A 16,756-nucleotide genomic window follows, 5' to 3' on the forward strand; every position below is an offset into this window, starting at 1 on the left:
TAATAATGCATTCTTGAATAGTGTATTGATGAGAAATGTGTGGTTAAAAAATAAGGAAAAATTTTTGATTTGCATGTAATATTATTTTATTGAAGAATGTGTGGTTGAAATGATATCAAATCACTGTTTAAAAATGCATTTTTTTGAAATAATGTGGCTCAAACAGACTCACACACACACACACACACACGATAATTGGAGCTGCCGGAAGGGAGGACGGCTAAAAATCTTGGGAAAATTATAGAAATAAAAACGGCTACCATTATATAGATTTCACACGCCAACTGGAGGAGAATTGGGGATAAAACCATATAAAAAGACACGCACACGCACGGAAGAGAAGAGAAGTTGTCAACCGAAATTCACAAAAAAAAAAAAAGACTGCTTGGGAGAAAATATATACACAAATAATTGAGTAGCAGTTTGGAGGGGAATTACACACGAACTGAGAATATTAAAAAAAAGGTGGCTGCAATTTTTATACATACATTGGCTGCTGAATTTGGAGTTTCTTAGAAGAAAATTGGGTGGCTGCTTGTGGAATTAATTATAGAGACTCATAAACAAAAGGTGGTGGTGAAATCAATAGAAATTGAGGGAGAAGAGGGCACTTTGGAAGCTTGGAATTGATAAATACACGTGCTAAGGCCAAGAATAGTTTTGGAATTTAATCACTTCCTATCGATTTTCGGTGATTTCTTTCCACTTTTATGTGTTTAATCCCAACGTTATGCTAGGCTTGGTCTTCTCATGTATTGGATGAATGACAAAATTGTTTAATTCTTAGTTTTAATTCGAGACATGTGTTTTTATCTTAATTCTTGTGTTGTGATTTAGGTAATATGCATATTTATATTGTTTTAATGTTTGAGTACAACTACGATAATACGTTGCTTATTCACTGTGTTGGAAAACTCATGATAAGTAGAATACTATTATTGAAACACACGGACAATAAATGTTAGGAATAATATTTGCGGCGTATGCAATCATATGTGATAATCCTAAATGTAAATGCATGTTTGCCATATGAATTCTGATTAGGAATATGATCGTCTTGTGGTAACCATAGGTTTATTATATTTTGGAAAAGAATAATAAATAATAGTGAAATTATCGATCGTAATAATTGCATGAATTGAAATAATTATCACTGGTTGAGAATTATAACTAAGAATTGATCAGTGGTATCAGAAATCCAATACGTTCGCACATTTGATTTTTAAACCAACTTTCATTGTTTTCAGAAGTTTTAGTTATAAAAAATATTAGCTATTCATTCGATCGTCTTTTAGTTACAAATACGAATTTAAATATATCAAATATATTAAAATTGATCATTATTCCTTGTGGGACGATAACTCTCTCATCACGATTATTACTTGTACAACAAATCCGTAAGCTTGCGGGATTTTGACGAACAAGTTTTTGATGCCGTTGTCGGGGAATAATGGTGTTAATTTTAGTTATTAGATATTTTATATTCTTTTTTATTTTATTTTATTATTTTTTTAATATGTTGTTTTTAGGCTAATATTACACTTCTTAATTCTCTTGTGTCTTGACACTTTTCAAGCGAACTTGGTCTATGCAAACTCTTGATGAGCCAAATCTTGTTCCGATAGACCACGAAATCAAAGGACATAGAAATTGCAGAAGAGTTCAACATCAAGCAAGGAGAATGGTTGATAACCAAAATCAACCATAGAATCAGGTTCAGTTTCATGAGCCAATACCACAGTCAAATCAACCGAGAGCTATCCAGAACGAAGCTCATGTCTTAGTTAGAGATTACGCCAATCCAATTTTTGCACCAGTGCAACCTGCTGTGGTATATCCTCCATTCGGACAAACTAATTTTTACCTCAAACTAGATGTCATCAATTTGTTTCAAAATCATCAAGACATCAGGTTCTTTGGAAAAGCCACGAAAAATCCTCATGAGCATATTTCTACTTTTCTCATGTTGTGTGAAGTGATCAGTCACAAAGGGATATCAGCAGATGCATTTTGAATGCAGTTATTTCCTTATACCTTGAAGGACGCTGCTAGAGAATGGTTTCTTTGTTTACCACTAGGGAGCATTCAATCATGGAAAGATATGGTTCAAAAATTCACAATGAAATTCTTTCCACCTTCTCAAGTTCACCAAATCAGAAATAACATCCACGCCTTCAAACAGAAAGATTTAGAGAGCTATCCTGAGGCATAGGAGAGGTTCAACAATTTTTTTCAGAAAATGCCTCAGCTTTGACATTCCCAAGCAGGCTCAACAGTATCTTTTCTACTACGGTCTAAAAAAAGAGTTCAAAAATATGATAGATGCTTCAACTTGAGGATCAGTGATGAAACTTGATGTGGATGAGGCATATGACTTGCATGAAAAAATAGCTGAAAACCAATCGATGTGGCCAACCAATAGAGAAGCTCTAAGGAAAACTTCAGGGTTACACAACGTTGATGTAGTGACAGCATTGGCCGTGCAAATGGAAGTTCTTACAATGAAAATGGACAATCTATCTAAGGCAGTCAACATAGTATACCAACTGCCACCTGTTTGCAAAGACTGTGGAGTGGATCATGTTAGTACACGCTGCCCTTTGGCGTCCACGTATGTTATTTAGTCTGAAGAAGTAAGCTACGCGCAGAAATTTTAGAGATAGCAAAAATATTCCCTTCTCCAACACATAAAATCCGGGTTGGAGGAACCATCCAAATTTTTCATGGTCCAATAATCAGGGACAAGAATAGGAAAGAAGCAATCAGAATAAACCACCAGGGTTCCAACAGCAAGGAAAAAAGCATCATTGGAAGATTTGCTAGCTCAATACATTACTAAAATTGAGACCAACTTTCAGAACCAAGAAGCCTCAATTAAGAATTTGGAGCAACATGTTGGACAAATTGCAGCCGCGCTATCAGGTAGAGCTCAAGGGACATTACCCAGTAATACTGAGACAAATCCTAAGGAGCAAGTCAAAGCAATCACTACACGTAATGGCATCTAGTTACTAGAAATACATGTAAAGCGGCCAGCAACTATCATAGAAAATGTACCTACCACGGGCGAGAAGCAAGTAGATGAATCAGACAAAGTCACAGAAACTCAAGTTGAGTTATCAGATAGTCCACAGGTGAAAGCAACCACTCCTGTCAAAGCATATATGCCTCCGATCTCATTTTCACAAAGATTGCAAAAACATAAGCTCGATAAGCAATTCCAGAAATTTTTGGATATGTTCAAGAAGCTGCATATTAACATACCGTTTGCTGAAACTTTAGCTCAAATGCGCAGCTACGCCAAGTTCATGAAAGATATTCTATCAAATAAGAGACAGCTGGAGGATAATGAAACAGTCACGCTTACTGAAGAGTGCAGGCAATTCACCGACATAAGTTACCGTTGAAGTTAAAAGATCCAGAGAGTTTTAATATTCCTTGTAACATTGGTAATTTATATATAGATAAAGCATTGTGTGATTTAGGAGCTAGCATTAATTTAATGCATTTATCTCTTTTCAAGAAACCATGTTTGGATGAAGCAAAATCGACAATAGTTTCACTGTAGTTGGCTAACAGGTCGATTAAGCACCCTCGTGGTATTTGTGAAGATATTTTAGTGAAGGTCGACAAGTTTATCTTCCTAGCGAACTTCATTATTTTGGATATGGAGGAAGATAGGGACGTTCCCCTCATATTGGGTCGCCCATTTTTGGCTACGGAAAGAGCTCTGATAGATGTACAAAAAGGTCAGTTGATATTGAGGTTAAACGAAGAGGAACTGACAATCAACGTGTTTAGAACTTTTAGATTTCAGAGCGAATAGAATTCTTGCATGCAGATTGTTGTAATAAAAGAAGTGGTGTCAGAGACATTCAAATTAAATCACCATCAGGATTTGCTTGAGGCTTGTTTAGTGCATTTTCAGGATTTACCATCACAAAATGAGGAAGCAAAAGAATGTGCACGTTATTTGGCAGCCCTACCACCATTCTTCAAACAACCACATTTGGAGCTCGGTGAAAGACCTACAATACCATTACCGTCTATACAGCAAGCTCCGGCTCTTGAATTTAAACAGTCGTCCACTCATATTCGCTATGCATACTTGGGGAAAAAGAATTCATTTCTGGTAATTATCTCGAACAATCTTACAGAATCAGAGGAAGATCAATTGCTAAGGGTACTTCGAGAACACAAGACAACAATAGAATGGATGATATCAAATATAAAAGGGATCAGCCCTTCTCTTTGCATGCACAAGATACTGATGGAAGAAGACTACAAAGATTCAGTTGAGCATCAACCTAGATTAAATCCGACTATGCAAAAAAGTGGTATTAAAGCTTTTGGATATAGGGATCATCTACCCCATATCAGACAGTCATTGGGTGAGTCCAGTACAGGTCGTACCGAAAAATGGAGGGATCACGGTGGTTCCAAATGAAAACAACGAGCTCATCCCGACATGCATAGTCATGGGTTGGAGAGTTTGTATTGACTATCACAAACTCAACAACGCCACGAGAAAGGATCACTTTCTCCTTCCTTTCATTGATCAAATGCTAGAGAGACTTGCTGGACATGCTTAGTACTGCTTCTTGGATGATTATTTGGGCTACAACTAGATTCCTATAGTGCCAGATGATCAAGAGAAGACGACCTTTACATGCCCTTATGACATTTTTGCTTATAGGAGGATGCCCTCTGATTTTTGCAACATTCCTGCCACCTTTCAACATTGTATGATATCTATTTTCTCGGACATGGTGGGAAATATCATCGAGGTGTTTATGGATGATTTCTCAGTATTTGGAAAATCATTTAAGGAGTGCCTTAAATATTTGGGAAAAGTGTTACAGCGTTGTGAAGACACAAACCTTGTAGTAAATTGGGAAAAATGTTATTTTATGGTTCAGAAAGGAATTGTATTAGGGCATCGGATTTCTGCACAGGGTATTGAGGTGGATAAAGCTAAGATACAAGTCATCGAAAAACTACAATCGTCGGTAACAGTGAAGGGAGTCAGAAGTTTCTTGGGGTCACGCTGGGTTCTACCGTCGTTTCATCAAAGACTTTTCCAAAATCTCGAAGCTATTATGTAATCTATTGGAAAAAAGGGCTCCATTTCACTTTTCTAATGAGTTCTTGATTGCTTTCAACACTTTAAAGGAAAATTTGGTTTCTGTTCCAGTATTGGCTCATCCAGACTGGGATTATCCATTTGAGCTTATGTGTGATGCCAGTGATCATGCAGTGGGGGCAGTGTTGGGTCAACACAAGGAGAAGATTTCTCATGTTATTCTCCATGCCAGTATGACTTTGGATGAGGCTCAAATGAATTATGCTAATACAGAGAAAGAGCTCTTGGCAGTGGTGTTCGTCGTTGATAAATTCATATCATATTTGATTGGGTTAAAAGTGATTGTCTACACAGATCATTCAGCCTTAAAATATCTAATGAACAAGGAGGACACAAAGTTGAGACTTATTCAATGGATACTCCTATTGCAAGAATTCGATTTGGAGATCAGAGATAAAAATGAGAGCGAGAATGTTGTTGCAGATCACTTATCTCGCCTTGAATCACATGAGCTACACCCTACGGAGGAAATGAATGAACGTTTTCCTGATGAAATACTTTTTCAGATTATCACTACACCATGGTATGCCGACTATGTAAATTATTCGGCCCGCTCCATCATCCCACAGTACTACTCAAGTCATCAGAAGAAGAAATTCTTTAGTGACTTAGAACACTACTTTTGGGATGATCCAATTCTTTACAGAAAGAGTCCAGATCAAATCATACGCCATTGTGTACCAGAAGTAGAGCAGTATCAAATATTGGAATTATATCACTCTGCACCCTGTGAAGGTCATTTCTCAGCAACCAAGACAGCATCAAAAATACTACAATCGAGTTTTTATTGGCCTACTTTGTTCAAGGATGCCCATTATATGGTGAAATATTGTGATCAGTGTTAGAGGACTAAAAACATCTCAACGAGGAACGAGATGCCTTTGAACAGTATTTTAGAGGTGGAAATATTCAACGTTTGGGGCATTGACTTCATGGGACCATTCCCTCCATCCTACGGTCAACAATATATACTGTGGCAGTGGACTACGTGTCTAAGTGGCTTGAAGCCGTGGCTTTGCCAACTAACAATGATCGAGCGATAACTCAATTCCTAAAAAGAACATTTTCACGAGATACGGTACCCCGAGGACGATTATTAGTGATGGTGGAAAGCATTTTTATAACCTCCTATTTGCTTCACTGTTGGCCAAATATGGAGTAAAATATCGTGTCTCGACTCCATACCATCCTTAGACTAGTTGGCAAGTGGAAATCTCCAACAGGGAGTTAAAGAAAATTATTAAAGCTATAGTCAGTGCATCACATAAGGATTGGGCTAAAAAATTGGACGACGCACTTTGGGCATATAGAACATCATCTAAGACTCCAATTGACATGTCTCCATATCGGTTGGTATTTGGAAAGGCTTGTCATTTGCCAATTGAGTTAGAGCATAAAGCATACTGGGCGACACACTTGCTCAATTTCAATATGAGGGCAGTATGAGAAAAGGGGCTTCTACAACTTCATGAGCTAGATGAGTTTCATTTGGATTCGTATGAGAATGCAAAGATTTACAAGGAAAAAACCAAGATATGGCATGATAGGCATGTAAGGGAGAAGAAGTTTGAGGTTGGTCAGCAAGTATTGATGTTCAATTCTCGGAAAGCTCAAGTCTAGGTAGTCGGGTCCTTTCACAGTAGTAACTATGTTTCCACATACTTCTATGAAAGTAGTGTCTCAAGATCAGCAAAGGAGGTTCAAAGTAAATGGACAACAGTTGAAAGCTTATTGGGAAGGTGACTACTTCAATGAGAAAATAGCCATGCCACTTGACAATGCAGAGTAGTCAGAACAACAAAGTCTAGGTAAAGACTATAAATTAAGCGCTTAGTGTGAGACAACCCAATTTCTAATCCTTTTTTATTTTGCTTTCTTTATCACACTGCATATAGATTTGTTTGAATTATTAGTTTGCATTAGATTTAGGCACATTTAAATTTATAGAGTATCATCATCCGATCATGTTTTCATTGAGGCCCTTAAATATAATGTTGGTTATTTCGAGTGTTGGGGCTAAGTAACGCATGTTTTAGATTATTTGATTTCTAATGTTTGATTTGATTGCAAGATGTAGGAACATGATATCATAGAACACTCAAACCAACATTGACCAAGGGGAAAGCATGATGAGAAAGATTGTCTAGCCGTCATCTATAATATCTTCCATGTTCAATGGAAAAATTTGAGAAGTACCTTCGTCCTTTTCTTCTCCATACCTTTACATTCTTAATTATATTTTAAGACATTGAGGACAATGTTAGATTTAAATTTGGGGGTGGGAAACACTTTGTGTTTTTTTATTTTTGTATGTCTTTTTTGTGCGATGTTTGTGCTTATAAAACAAAAGCTAAATTTTTATTTTGTTTATTTTTGGTTGTGCTTGTGTGAGTTAGACAATTTGGCTAATAATGATGATTAAATTTGAGATTTGGTATTGATTTATGAACTGGGGATAAGATGCATGCTAGACTGATTGAAACTTGAACTTGCAGAAGTTGATATCATACATGCACTAGAACTGAGTTCGACATTATGATGAAATAAGTTGATTCATAAATGTGATAAGGTTTTTTAATTGGACATAGATACTTTAACCAAACCATACTAATTATTTGTCCTTAGACCTAATTTAGTACTATTTGGGGAGATCTTACTGTTGTAGGAAGATACAGATGTGAATGTGGATTTCTTAAGTGAAAAAGTTTGTGTGGATTGCCTGAGATTAACAGATAAAATTGGGTGAAAATTTTAAATTAGAGGTTGATTTGCTTGAATGGGTGTGTGATAAGAGGCATTACACTAATCAAGGCATATATTTTGAAATTTAAAACTTCTTTTTGGAGTTTTTATGACTCGAGCAATTAAGCCTGCAATGCTGTCTGAAAACCTGATGCCCTAAAGTCATCTGACTTGGGAGTCATCGGTTTAAAACTCATTACGAGGGTCATTTAAAAAGCAATCAGAGATGAAGTTGCACTAAAAAAATAAAAAATAAAAATATAATTCTCTTCGAAGCCTTTTTTACTCGAATTATTATGCCTGTAAGGGTATTTGAAAACCCAGTGCCCTAAAGTCATTTGACTTGAGAGTCATCAACCTAAAGCCTGCTACACGAGTCATCTAGAAAGTTTAAAGGGGAGTGCAAAAAAATAAAGCACTAAATGCCTTGCAAGTCCCAACATTTGTTCGAGAAAATTTGACTTTCGATAAAGGATAATTAGCCTAATTGAATCTTGACGGTTGAAACGATCAAATAATTAGAGAATTCTTAGATGTGTTGACTTGCAACTAGTGACATCCACCTGAATTGGAGAGGGTGAGGATAGTAATGAAAAATTCGGTCTTAGATCACACACTGGGAAAAGAGTGAAAATGAATAAGTTTGAGGGTGTGTGAATCTTACGAGACATGAAATGATATATTTGACCATAGAGAGTCAAGAATTGGAACAACTTGTGAATTCATTAATGTCAACTTAGCTCTTCACACTAACACGCCAGTTTTGCATTGTAAATGTGGATATTAGTTTGGTATTGTGATTTTGAAATAGTTTGTAGATTTAAAAAAGTTAAACTGTCCAACCAAATTTTTGCATGCCTATGTGTTTGTTGTTACTTAAGCTTAATTTTGTTCGAGGATGAACAAAGTTTAGTTTGGAGGTGTTTGATAAGTGCAATGTTCGCACTTATTTAGACCACATTATTAAACTTTTCTGTCGTGAAATTATTGAATTTTAGTTAATTTTTGTTTGTTTCAGTGTTTGACCCGATTAGGAGCAATTGGAAAAGGATGAAGATTGAATTAGCTATTGGATGGAAAATGTGGGAATCAAATTCTACACTTTGAAAAATTAAGGATTTGAATTGAACTAAATAAAGACATTGGTTGAATAGTTAATTGGGTTCAAGGATTAAATTGTATGATTTTAAAATGATTGAGGATTTGAAGAAAAATGAATTATAATGGGCCTCTTGGGCTGGAAATTGAAGAACAATTGGATGTCACTGGAAATTGGAGAAAAACCACAGAAAAAGGGTTGTCCAAGGATTCATTATATATATATGCACGATAATTAGAGCTGCTAGAAGGGAGGACGGCTGCAAATCTTGGGAAAATTATAGAAATAAAAATGGCTGCCATTATATAGATTTCACACGCCAACTGGAGGAGAATTGGAGATAAAACCATATAAAAAGACACGCACACGCACGGAAGAGAAGAGAAATTGCCGGCCAGAATTCACAAAAAACAGAAGACTGCTTGGGAGAAAACATATACAAAGATAATTGAGTAGCAGTTTGGAGGGGAATTACACACGAACTGAGAAGAGGCAAAAAAAGGGCGATTGCAAGTTTTATACATACATTGGCGGCTGAATTTGGAGTTTCTTAGAAGAAAATTGGGTGGCTGCTTGTGGAATTAATTAGAGAGACTCACAAACAAATGGTGGTGGTAAAATCAACAGAAAATTGAGGGAGAGCCTGGAATTGATAAATACACGTGCAAAGGCCGAGAACAGTTTTGGAATTTAATCACTTCTCGTCGATTTTTGGTGATTTCTTTCCACTTTTATGTGTTTAATCCCAACATTATGCTAGGCTAGGTCTTCTCATGTATTGGATGAATGACAAAATTATTTAATTCTTAGTTTTAATTCGAGACCTGTGTTTTTATTTTAATTCTTGTGTTGTGATTTCAGTAATATGCCTATTTATATTGTTTTAATGTTTGAGTACCATTAGGACAATAAGTTACTTATTCGTTATGTTGGAAAACTCACGATAAGTAGAATACTATTATTGGATTACACGGACAATAAATGTTAGGAATAATATTTGTGGTGTGTGTGATCATATGTGATAATCCTAAATGTCAATGCATGTTTGTCATATAAATTCGAACTAGGAATAGAATCGTCTCGTGGTAACTATAAGTTTATTATATCTTGGGAAATAATAATAAATAATAGTGAAATTATCGATCGTCACAATTGTATGAATTGAGATATTTATCACTGGTTGAGAATTAGAACTAAGAATTGATCAGTGGTATCGAAAATCTAATATGTTCGCACATTTAATTTTTAAACCAACTTTCATTATTTTCACAAGTTTTAGTTATAAAAATTATGAGTTACTCACTCGATCGTCTTTTAGTTACAAACACAAATTTAAATATAATCAAATATACTAAAATTGATCTTTATTCCTTATGGGATGATAACTCTCTCATCACGATTATTGCTTGTACAATGAACTCGTACGCTCGCAGGATTTTGACAAACAATTACATGTTTGAATTTTAATAACTATGCTTTAAAATTGTGAAAAATATTGAACTAAAATAATTGCATTAAGGATTGCACTCATAGAGTGTCGAATGCAAGACCTCTCACTGACTAAATGGGTGCTCTAACCAACTAAATTACATGAATTATTTGAATACAAGCGAAATTATAGATATATATCCAAAATAATACTTCCTCTATCCCATTTGTATAGGTTGATTTTGTTTTTCACAAAGATTAAGAAATCTTATTTAATGTTATTGAAAAAAAAATTTGCCAAAGATTTTCAGAGTTTACACTTATTTATATTTTTACTATTTCAATATTAAATGGAAAAATTTTGTATAATTAGGTAAATTAAATAATGGTCCATTAGTAAATAAACAAAACAAACCATTCTCAATAAAAAACAGGATTATATAATTGGGACAAAAAAAATAAGAAAAGTCAGTCTATATAAATGAGACGGATGAAGTATATACATTGATGTCAAAAACAAATTTAGTACCGATGGATCCACCTATATAGAATTTGTTATCTTTAGTTCCTAAACTAGTTATTATTATTAATTTTTTTCGTTAATGAATATCATGTGTGTTTATATTCTTAAGCAAGATCAATTTCATGGTCAAAAGTTCTTGGCAACATGTTTAATAACATTTAAATTCTGTCCTCAAATGTCCATTTCCATTTCAAACCTGCTACATGCATAGAAAATTATTGTTAGAAGTCCACCAAAAGACACTTGGTAGCAATCTATTGGATAATGGTAAAAACGGGGAAACAAACAAACAAAAACGTGAACCAAGTGTAAGCATTTGGTGGATTTCTGGCAATTCCTTTAGTTAAATATATAATAAGAAATTTTTTTAAATTAAATTGCATTCAAAAGTTTAAGTAGTCAAACATCATACAAAGTACCTCTCATCCTCATCGTCAAATTAAAATGTTCCCAGCCACGATCCGGTGCTCACGTGGGACCATCGGTCCACATCCAGCCGCTGTCCTGTCTGGATTCATGCTGTCAATTTGGCCTACCTGGTATCCTCTCTTGTACCATTTCCTCCGGTTCTCTCCAGTTTCCCTGTAGTCGCATCTGGTTATTCAGCACTTTCCTTGAGCTCTATTTTGTATAATGCACCTTTAACTCAATTGATTACAGCCCAACGAATGATGTATTAAGAAAAAAATAGCAGCGACAGTCCATAATCTATTATTCTCATTGCATTCTCACACTCAACCTTTGAAACAAAACATTTTGCTCCCAACCTTCTAATTTTTGCTGCACCAATAATATATCTCTCTCTCACTCTCTCTCTTTCATTTGAGTACTTATATAGAGCTTATTTGGTGAGAGATTTTGTTAATTGATTTTTTGACCGTTAGATATAAAATGGGTCTTACCTGTGAAAGAAGAATTCAAAAATGACGACAAGAATAGTGAAATAACGATCAAAAAATTAATTTTAATTTACTTAACATCCCTACCAAAGAAACGCATAGGAAGAATGACAATGAGAAAACAATTTCTGAGGTCTAATAAAACTCACTCCAATCATGTCTGCAATAAGGAGAGGATTAATAGAGTTGAATGATTTTTCTTAACAGTCATATATTCATCTTGCATTTTTCTTGAGTTAGCGAGGTGTTTTGCTCAACTATTGCACTTAAGTAGCACCAATTATCTCAAAAGATGATTTTATGTCAAAATTACCTTTCAATGACATGTAAGGCATGTCCTTTTTTTGGGATAAATTAAAATTTACTTAGCTAAAATTAAAGAAAACAAAACTAATGGAAAAAAAAAAAAGAAAAAAAAACCATTGATAGTGTGAAGTAAATGTGTTATTTGAAGATTAATTTATTGCTTGTTTGGGAGCGATTTTTGCCCCAAAAAATTGATTTTTGATCGTTATTTCACTATTATAACCGTCATATTTGACTTCTTCTCTCACTAATAGACCTCACTTTTTTCCTAATGGTCAAAAAATCAATTCTCAAAATCACTTTCAAACAGGCTCTTAGACAAATATCATGTGCCAAGCACATAGGTACAACAAAAATCACAGATTAGTGTTTCTTTAAAATGTTAACGATAAAAACATAATAAAAATAATAGATTGGGTACCTGACTTGTAATTTTAGAAGAATCTCGCCTCCTTGTCCTCTTCTCATAGCGACATACCTCCATTCTCTGTGTGTGCGTCTCTGTTCTCTATTCATTTCCATCCGTTCCTTCCCTCTTTCATCCCTCGACGTTCTCTGCAAAACACACACAAAATTCACGCACAAAAATGAGAGAAATCTTACACATTCAGGGAGGTCAGTGCGGTAACCAAATCGGGTCCAAATTCTGGGAGGTGATCTGCGGCGAGCATGGGATTGGACCCACGGGTCAGTTCCAGGGTGATGAATCCTCCGATTTAGAATTGGAGCGGATTAATGTCTACTTCAATGAAGCTTCTGGCGGACGGTATGTTCCGAGGGCCGTTCTCATGGATCTCGAGCCCGGTACCATGGACTCAATCAGATCGGGCCCGTTTGGACAAATCTTTCGACCGGATAATTTTGTCTTTGGGCAATCCGGTGCGGGTAATAATTGGGCGAAAGGGCATTATACTGAGGGAGCCGAGTTAATTGATTCCGTCCTGGACGTTGTGCGGAAAGAGGCCGAAAATTGTGACTGCTTGCAAGGTCATAATAATATTTTTACTTCTATTTTCATATATTTATTTATATTATATTCATTTATGTTCGTACATACATACGTCTTCATAATTTTCGATGCCAAGTGATGTTAGCGGGGTTGTATGTATATGCATGAGTGTATGAATGTTTGCGTGCATCTTTGATCTTTCTCATGATCTAGATATGTTAATTGTCTTGTTCATATCATATTTTTGGATCTATCTATATTGTTTTGTAGTCGTTGAAATGCGGTGTTGGATCTTTGGATTTTTTTGAGGAATTTGATCAATTTTAGATATGAGTTTCTAGATCTCTAATGTCATGATTTGGATAATTCGACATGCATTGGTGGAAATAAAAAAAAAGGCGTGTGGAATTTAGAATTAAGTTAGATACTTATTTTTCAGATTTCTATGGTACATATTTATCTATCAATAGGTGATCTTGTTGATTTTTATGACAATTATTTCATTACATATGATATTCTCATTTTATGAAGGGAATAGCCAAATGTTAGGACCACCGGGAATGGAGACTCAGTTCTAAGGATATAGATGTATTGTGGTACATTCATCTAGACATGACTGGATCACATCAACAGGAAAGACAAGATAAAGTGCGAATATATAACTCGTAATGATAGATTTGTTGGTTTATTTCTCTCTCTCTTTTTTTTTTTCCCTTTCTGTCCAAGTCGACTTACCAAACATCCTATTACTCAAACTTTGTTTATTTACTCCTTGTTTCTTTCTGATAAGGTAAGGTCAATATGCATTACCATGCAATTGAGGCATGAAAGAGAGTAACTTATCTGTAGTTCTAATTAGAACTTAGCTTGTACAGTGATTTAAAAAAGGATTTGATAAATCCTAACCAGGAATATTTTATTGTACATTTTTTTCATTTAATCATATGTTTTTCTTTATTTGGTTGGTTAATATTTTCTCTATGATGCATTATTAGTGGACCCCCTATTTGTTTCAAGTAGGAAGCCTTCATGTCTTGAGCATTATTATTGTCATTTTTGGAGAAACTATTGATGCCCCATCATTAATTATTGTGTTGTTGTAATGGCATCAATCTATGGCACGGAGAGTTCTATTACTTTTCACCAATTGCCAACGAGTGTGAAATTTCAGGTCTCAGTAGTCAATGTTTTTAAGCTTGATCTGCACATTGAGTTGGAAAAAGTAAATTGGATAAAGTTAAAATTAAATAAATAAAATAAAATAACCGTCTCAAGTCTGTAGTCGATTCATCTGCATCCTGATTGGATCTGCTGGTTGACTGAGATTTTTCCAGATTGATTTGTGTCAATTACGTCTGTCACTTCAATTGTTAAATATACTCAAAATGATCAATTACATTTGTTTGTGCAATGCATTGATGCGATCATAATGGCAAATCTAATAATATGAAAGAAAAATGAATCGACGACAGAGGAAAGAGATTGACTGATATACCTTTCTTTTTGCAAATTGTTTCATGTGGACAGGATTCCAAGTATGTCACTCGCTTGGAGGTGGCACTGGTTCTGGCATGGGGACCCTCTTGATTTCAAAGATAAGGGAGGAATATCCAGACAGAATGATGCTTACTTTCTCTGTCTTCCCTTCACCAAAGGTTTCAGACACTGTCGTAGAACCCTATAATGCTACACTCTCAGTGCACCAGTTGGTGGAGAATGCCGATGAATGCATGGTTCTTGACAATGAAGCATTGTATGACATATGTTTCAGGACATTGAAGCTGAGCAATCCAAGCTGTGAGTACCCGCATGTTTACTAAAGAAATATGCAGTATCAAACGTGACTGTACAGTTCAATATACAAGATCTTAGTTTCTTTTTTTGATCCACTTCACATTTTCAAATGTTCACTGGGAAGTTTGATTGTATGGTGATGCTTGTATTTATTTTATCCTTTTGTTGGCAGTCGGTGACTTGAATCATTTGATCTCTGCAACTATGAGTGGAGTGACCTGCTGCTTGAGGTTTCCAGGCCAGCTGAACTCTGACCTCCGGAAGCTGGCTGTGAACTTGATACCTTTCCCACGTCTTCATTTCTTCATGGTAGGATTCGCACCCCTCACCTCTCGCGGATCACAGCATTATGTCTCTCTTACTGTCCCCGAGCTAACTCAACAAATGTGGGATGCCAAGAACATGATGTGTGCAGCTGACCCTCGCCATGGACGCTATCTGACAGCCTCTGCCATGTTCCGAGGAAAAATGAGCACCAAAGAGGTCGACGAACAAATGCTCAACGTCCAGAACAAGAACTCCTCATACTTTGTCGAGTGGATCCCTAACAACGTGAAGTCCAGTGTGTGTGACGTTCCCCCAATTGGCCTGAAGATGGCATCCACATTTGTAGGAAATTCCACATCGATTCAAGAAATGTTCAGGCGAGTGAGTGAGCAGTTCACGGCCATGTTCCGACGCAAGGCCTTCTTGCACTGGTACACCGGGGAAGGGATGGATGAAATGGAGTTCACTGAAGCTGAAAGCAATATGAATGATTTGGTTGCTGAGTATCAACAGTACCAGGATGCCACTGTAGAGGAGGAGGAAGACTATGATGAGGGTGAGGAAGAGCATTATGAGGAATAAACGCTAAAAGCTCAGTATTACTGCTTAATTCTTCTTGTTTGTGTACTTTGAATGATTGTCTTTTGTTTTTCTTGGATTTTCTTTATCCTGAAGTGTTGACATTAATATCTTAATATTTACAGCTTATATTCTGCATTAAGCTGGTGCAGAATCTACATGTACAAGCAGTGTTTTGATCCGATATAATTGCCCAATTCTAAAAAAAAAGGTTAAACCCTAACCTTAAGGGTCCCCCACCACCCCTGCCCTGGAGCATCGTGAGGGAGGTAAATCCCAGGTTATGCCTCCAAGGGTATAGGGTGGAAGGCTGCTTGTACACTTGCACTTACCCAAGAGCCAAATCCATATTTCAGGATTCGAACCCTTGATGCAGTAGCCTCAAACAAAGTTGGATTTCTCCACCCTCCCCTTTTACCACTTGGAGATGTGCCCGGGGGGCATAATTGCCCAATTCTCTTAATATGAATGTTGGATACACAATAGATTTATTTTCACTTTTTCTCGATTAGATGGATTAAACAAGACAATGGATGTATAACTATTTTCAATCTCGTCCAATTCGATATACTCATCATGCAAAATTATATTCTATTTCTATGGCCAAATTATTGACATAAAGTTCGTGAAAGTTGATAAAAAAGACAATGGGATGCACTTAGAGGGTGTTCAGCATTTTTTAGACGTAAAGTAAGGACACTTAGTTATCCATTGTTAGTTTGTTTTACATCCCTTAAAAGGCATATTTCTAAGAGTAATGTTATTTATCGGAAGTTTAGATGTTCATCATTAATAGGATTATCGTCACTTTATTCCATGCACTTTTAGACATTGGATAATGTGACAATGATCGCATTGACAAAAACAAATAATCATATGAATTTTAGATGAATAATATTATTCTATAGTCTTGATCTCTTGTACTTGTAGGACAAAATCAAAAATTTTCATCGTTGACATGTGATAAAGGAGCCTTAATTATGAATATCTGAAAAAGTCATAAATTCATAAAATCATGTCTAAGGAT

General features: G+C 35.7%; 2 protein-coding genes across 2 annotated transcripts; both read left to right on the plus strand.

Moving 5' to 3' along the window:
• The first annotated feature begins 2,345 nt into the window (after positions 1-2,345).
• Positions 2,346-6,932, plus strand: LOC111366787. The gene is made up of 11 exons (XM_022987482.1): positions 2,346-2,582; positions 2,859-2,994; positions 3,037-3,379; positions 3,580-3,739; positions 3,842-4,406; positions 4,639-5,051; positions 5,173-5,983; positions 6,124-6,221; positions 6,338-6,512; positions 6,621-6,719; positions 6,820-6,932. Exons 1-11 carry the CDS (start codon positions 2,346-2,348, stop codon positions 6,930-6,932), a joined length of 3,150 nt encoding a protein of 1,049 aa, XP_022843250.1.
• Positions 6,933-12,636: 5,704 nt separating this feature from the next.
• LOC111367589 (tubulin beta-1 chain-like) lies at positions 12,637-15,911 on the plus strand. The gene is made up of 3 exons (XM_022988543.1): positions 12,637-13,127; positions 14,617-14,886; positions 15,056-15,911. The coding sequence occupies exons 1-3, from the start codon at positions 12,728-12,730 to the stop codon at positions 15,730-15,732; spliced, it is 1,347 nt and encodes a 448-aa protein (XP_022844311.1). The 5' UTR covers positions 12,637-12,727; the 3' UTR covers positions 15,733-15,911.
• The last annotated feature ends 845 nt before the right edge of the window (positions 15,912-16,756 follow it).

The sequence above is a fragment of the Olea europaea genome, chromosome 18, assembly GCF_002742605.1.
Source record: "Olea europaea var. sylvestris chromosome 18, O_europaea_v1, whole genome shotgun sequence".
NCBI lineage: Eukaryota > Viridiplantae > Streptophyta > Magnoliopsida > Lamiales > Oleaceae > Olea > Olea europaea.

What these genes read in the sequence shown, in the direction of transcription:
- LOC111366787 (XM_022987482.1), top strand. Translation starts at nt 2,346, where the DNA reads ATGAAACTTGATGTGGATGAGGCATATGACTTGCATGAAAAAATAGCT. An exon ending in AAGACTGTGGAGTGGATCAT is followed by an intron (nt 2,583 to 2,858) that starts GTTAGTACACGC and finishes ACCAACTTTCAG; the next exon opens with AACCAAGAAGCCTCAATTAA. An exon ending in ACGCTTACTGAAGAGTGCAG is followed by an intron (nt 3,380 to 3,579) that starts GCAATTCACCGA and finishes GTTGGCTAACAG; the next exon opens with GTCGATTAAGCACCCTCGTG.
- LOC111367589 (XM_022988543.1), top strand. Translation starts at nt 12,728, where the DNA reads ATGAGAGAAATCTTACACATTCAGGGAGGTCAGTGCGGTAACCAAATC. An exon ending in AAATTGTGACTGCTTGCAAG is followed by an intron (nt 13,128 to 14,616) that starts GTCATAATAATA and finishes TCATGTGGACAG; the next exon opens with GATTCCAAGTATGTCACTCG. An exon ending in GAAGCTGAGCAATCCAAGCT is followed by an intron (nt 14,887 to 15,055) that starts GTGAGTACCCGC and finishes TTTTGTTGGCAG; the next exon opens with TCGGTGACTTGAATCATTTG.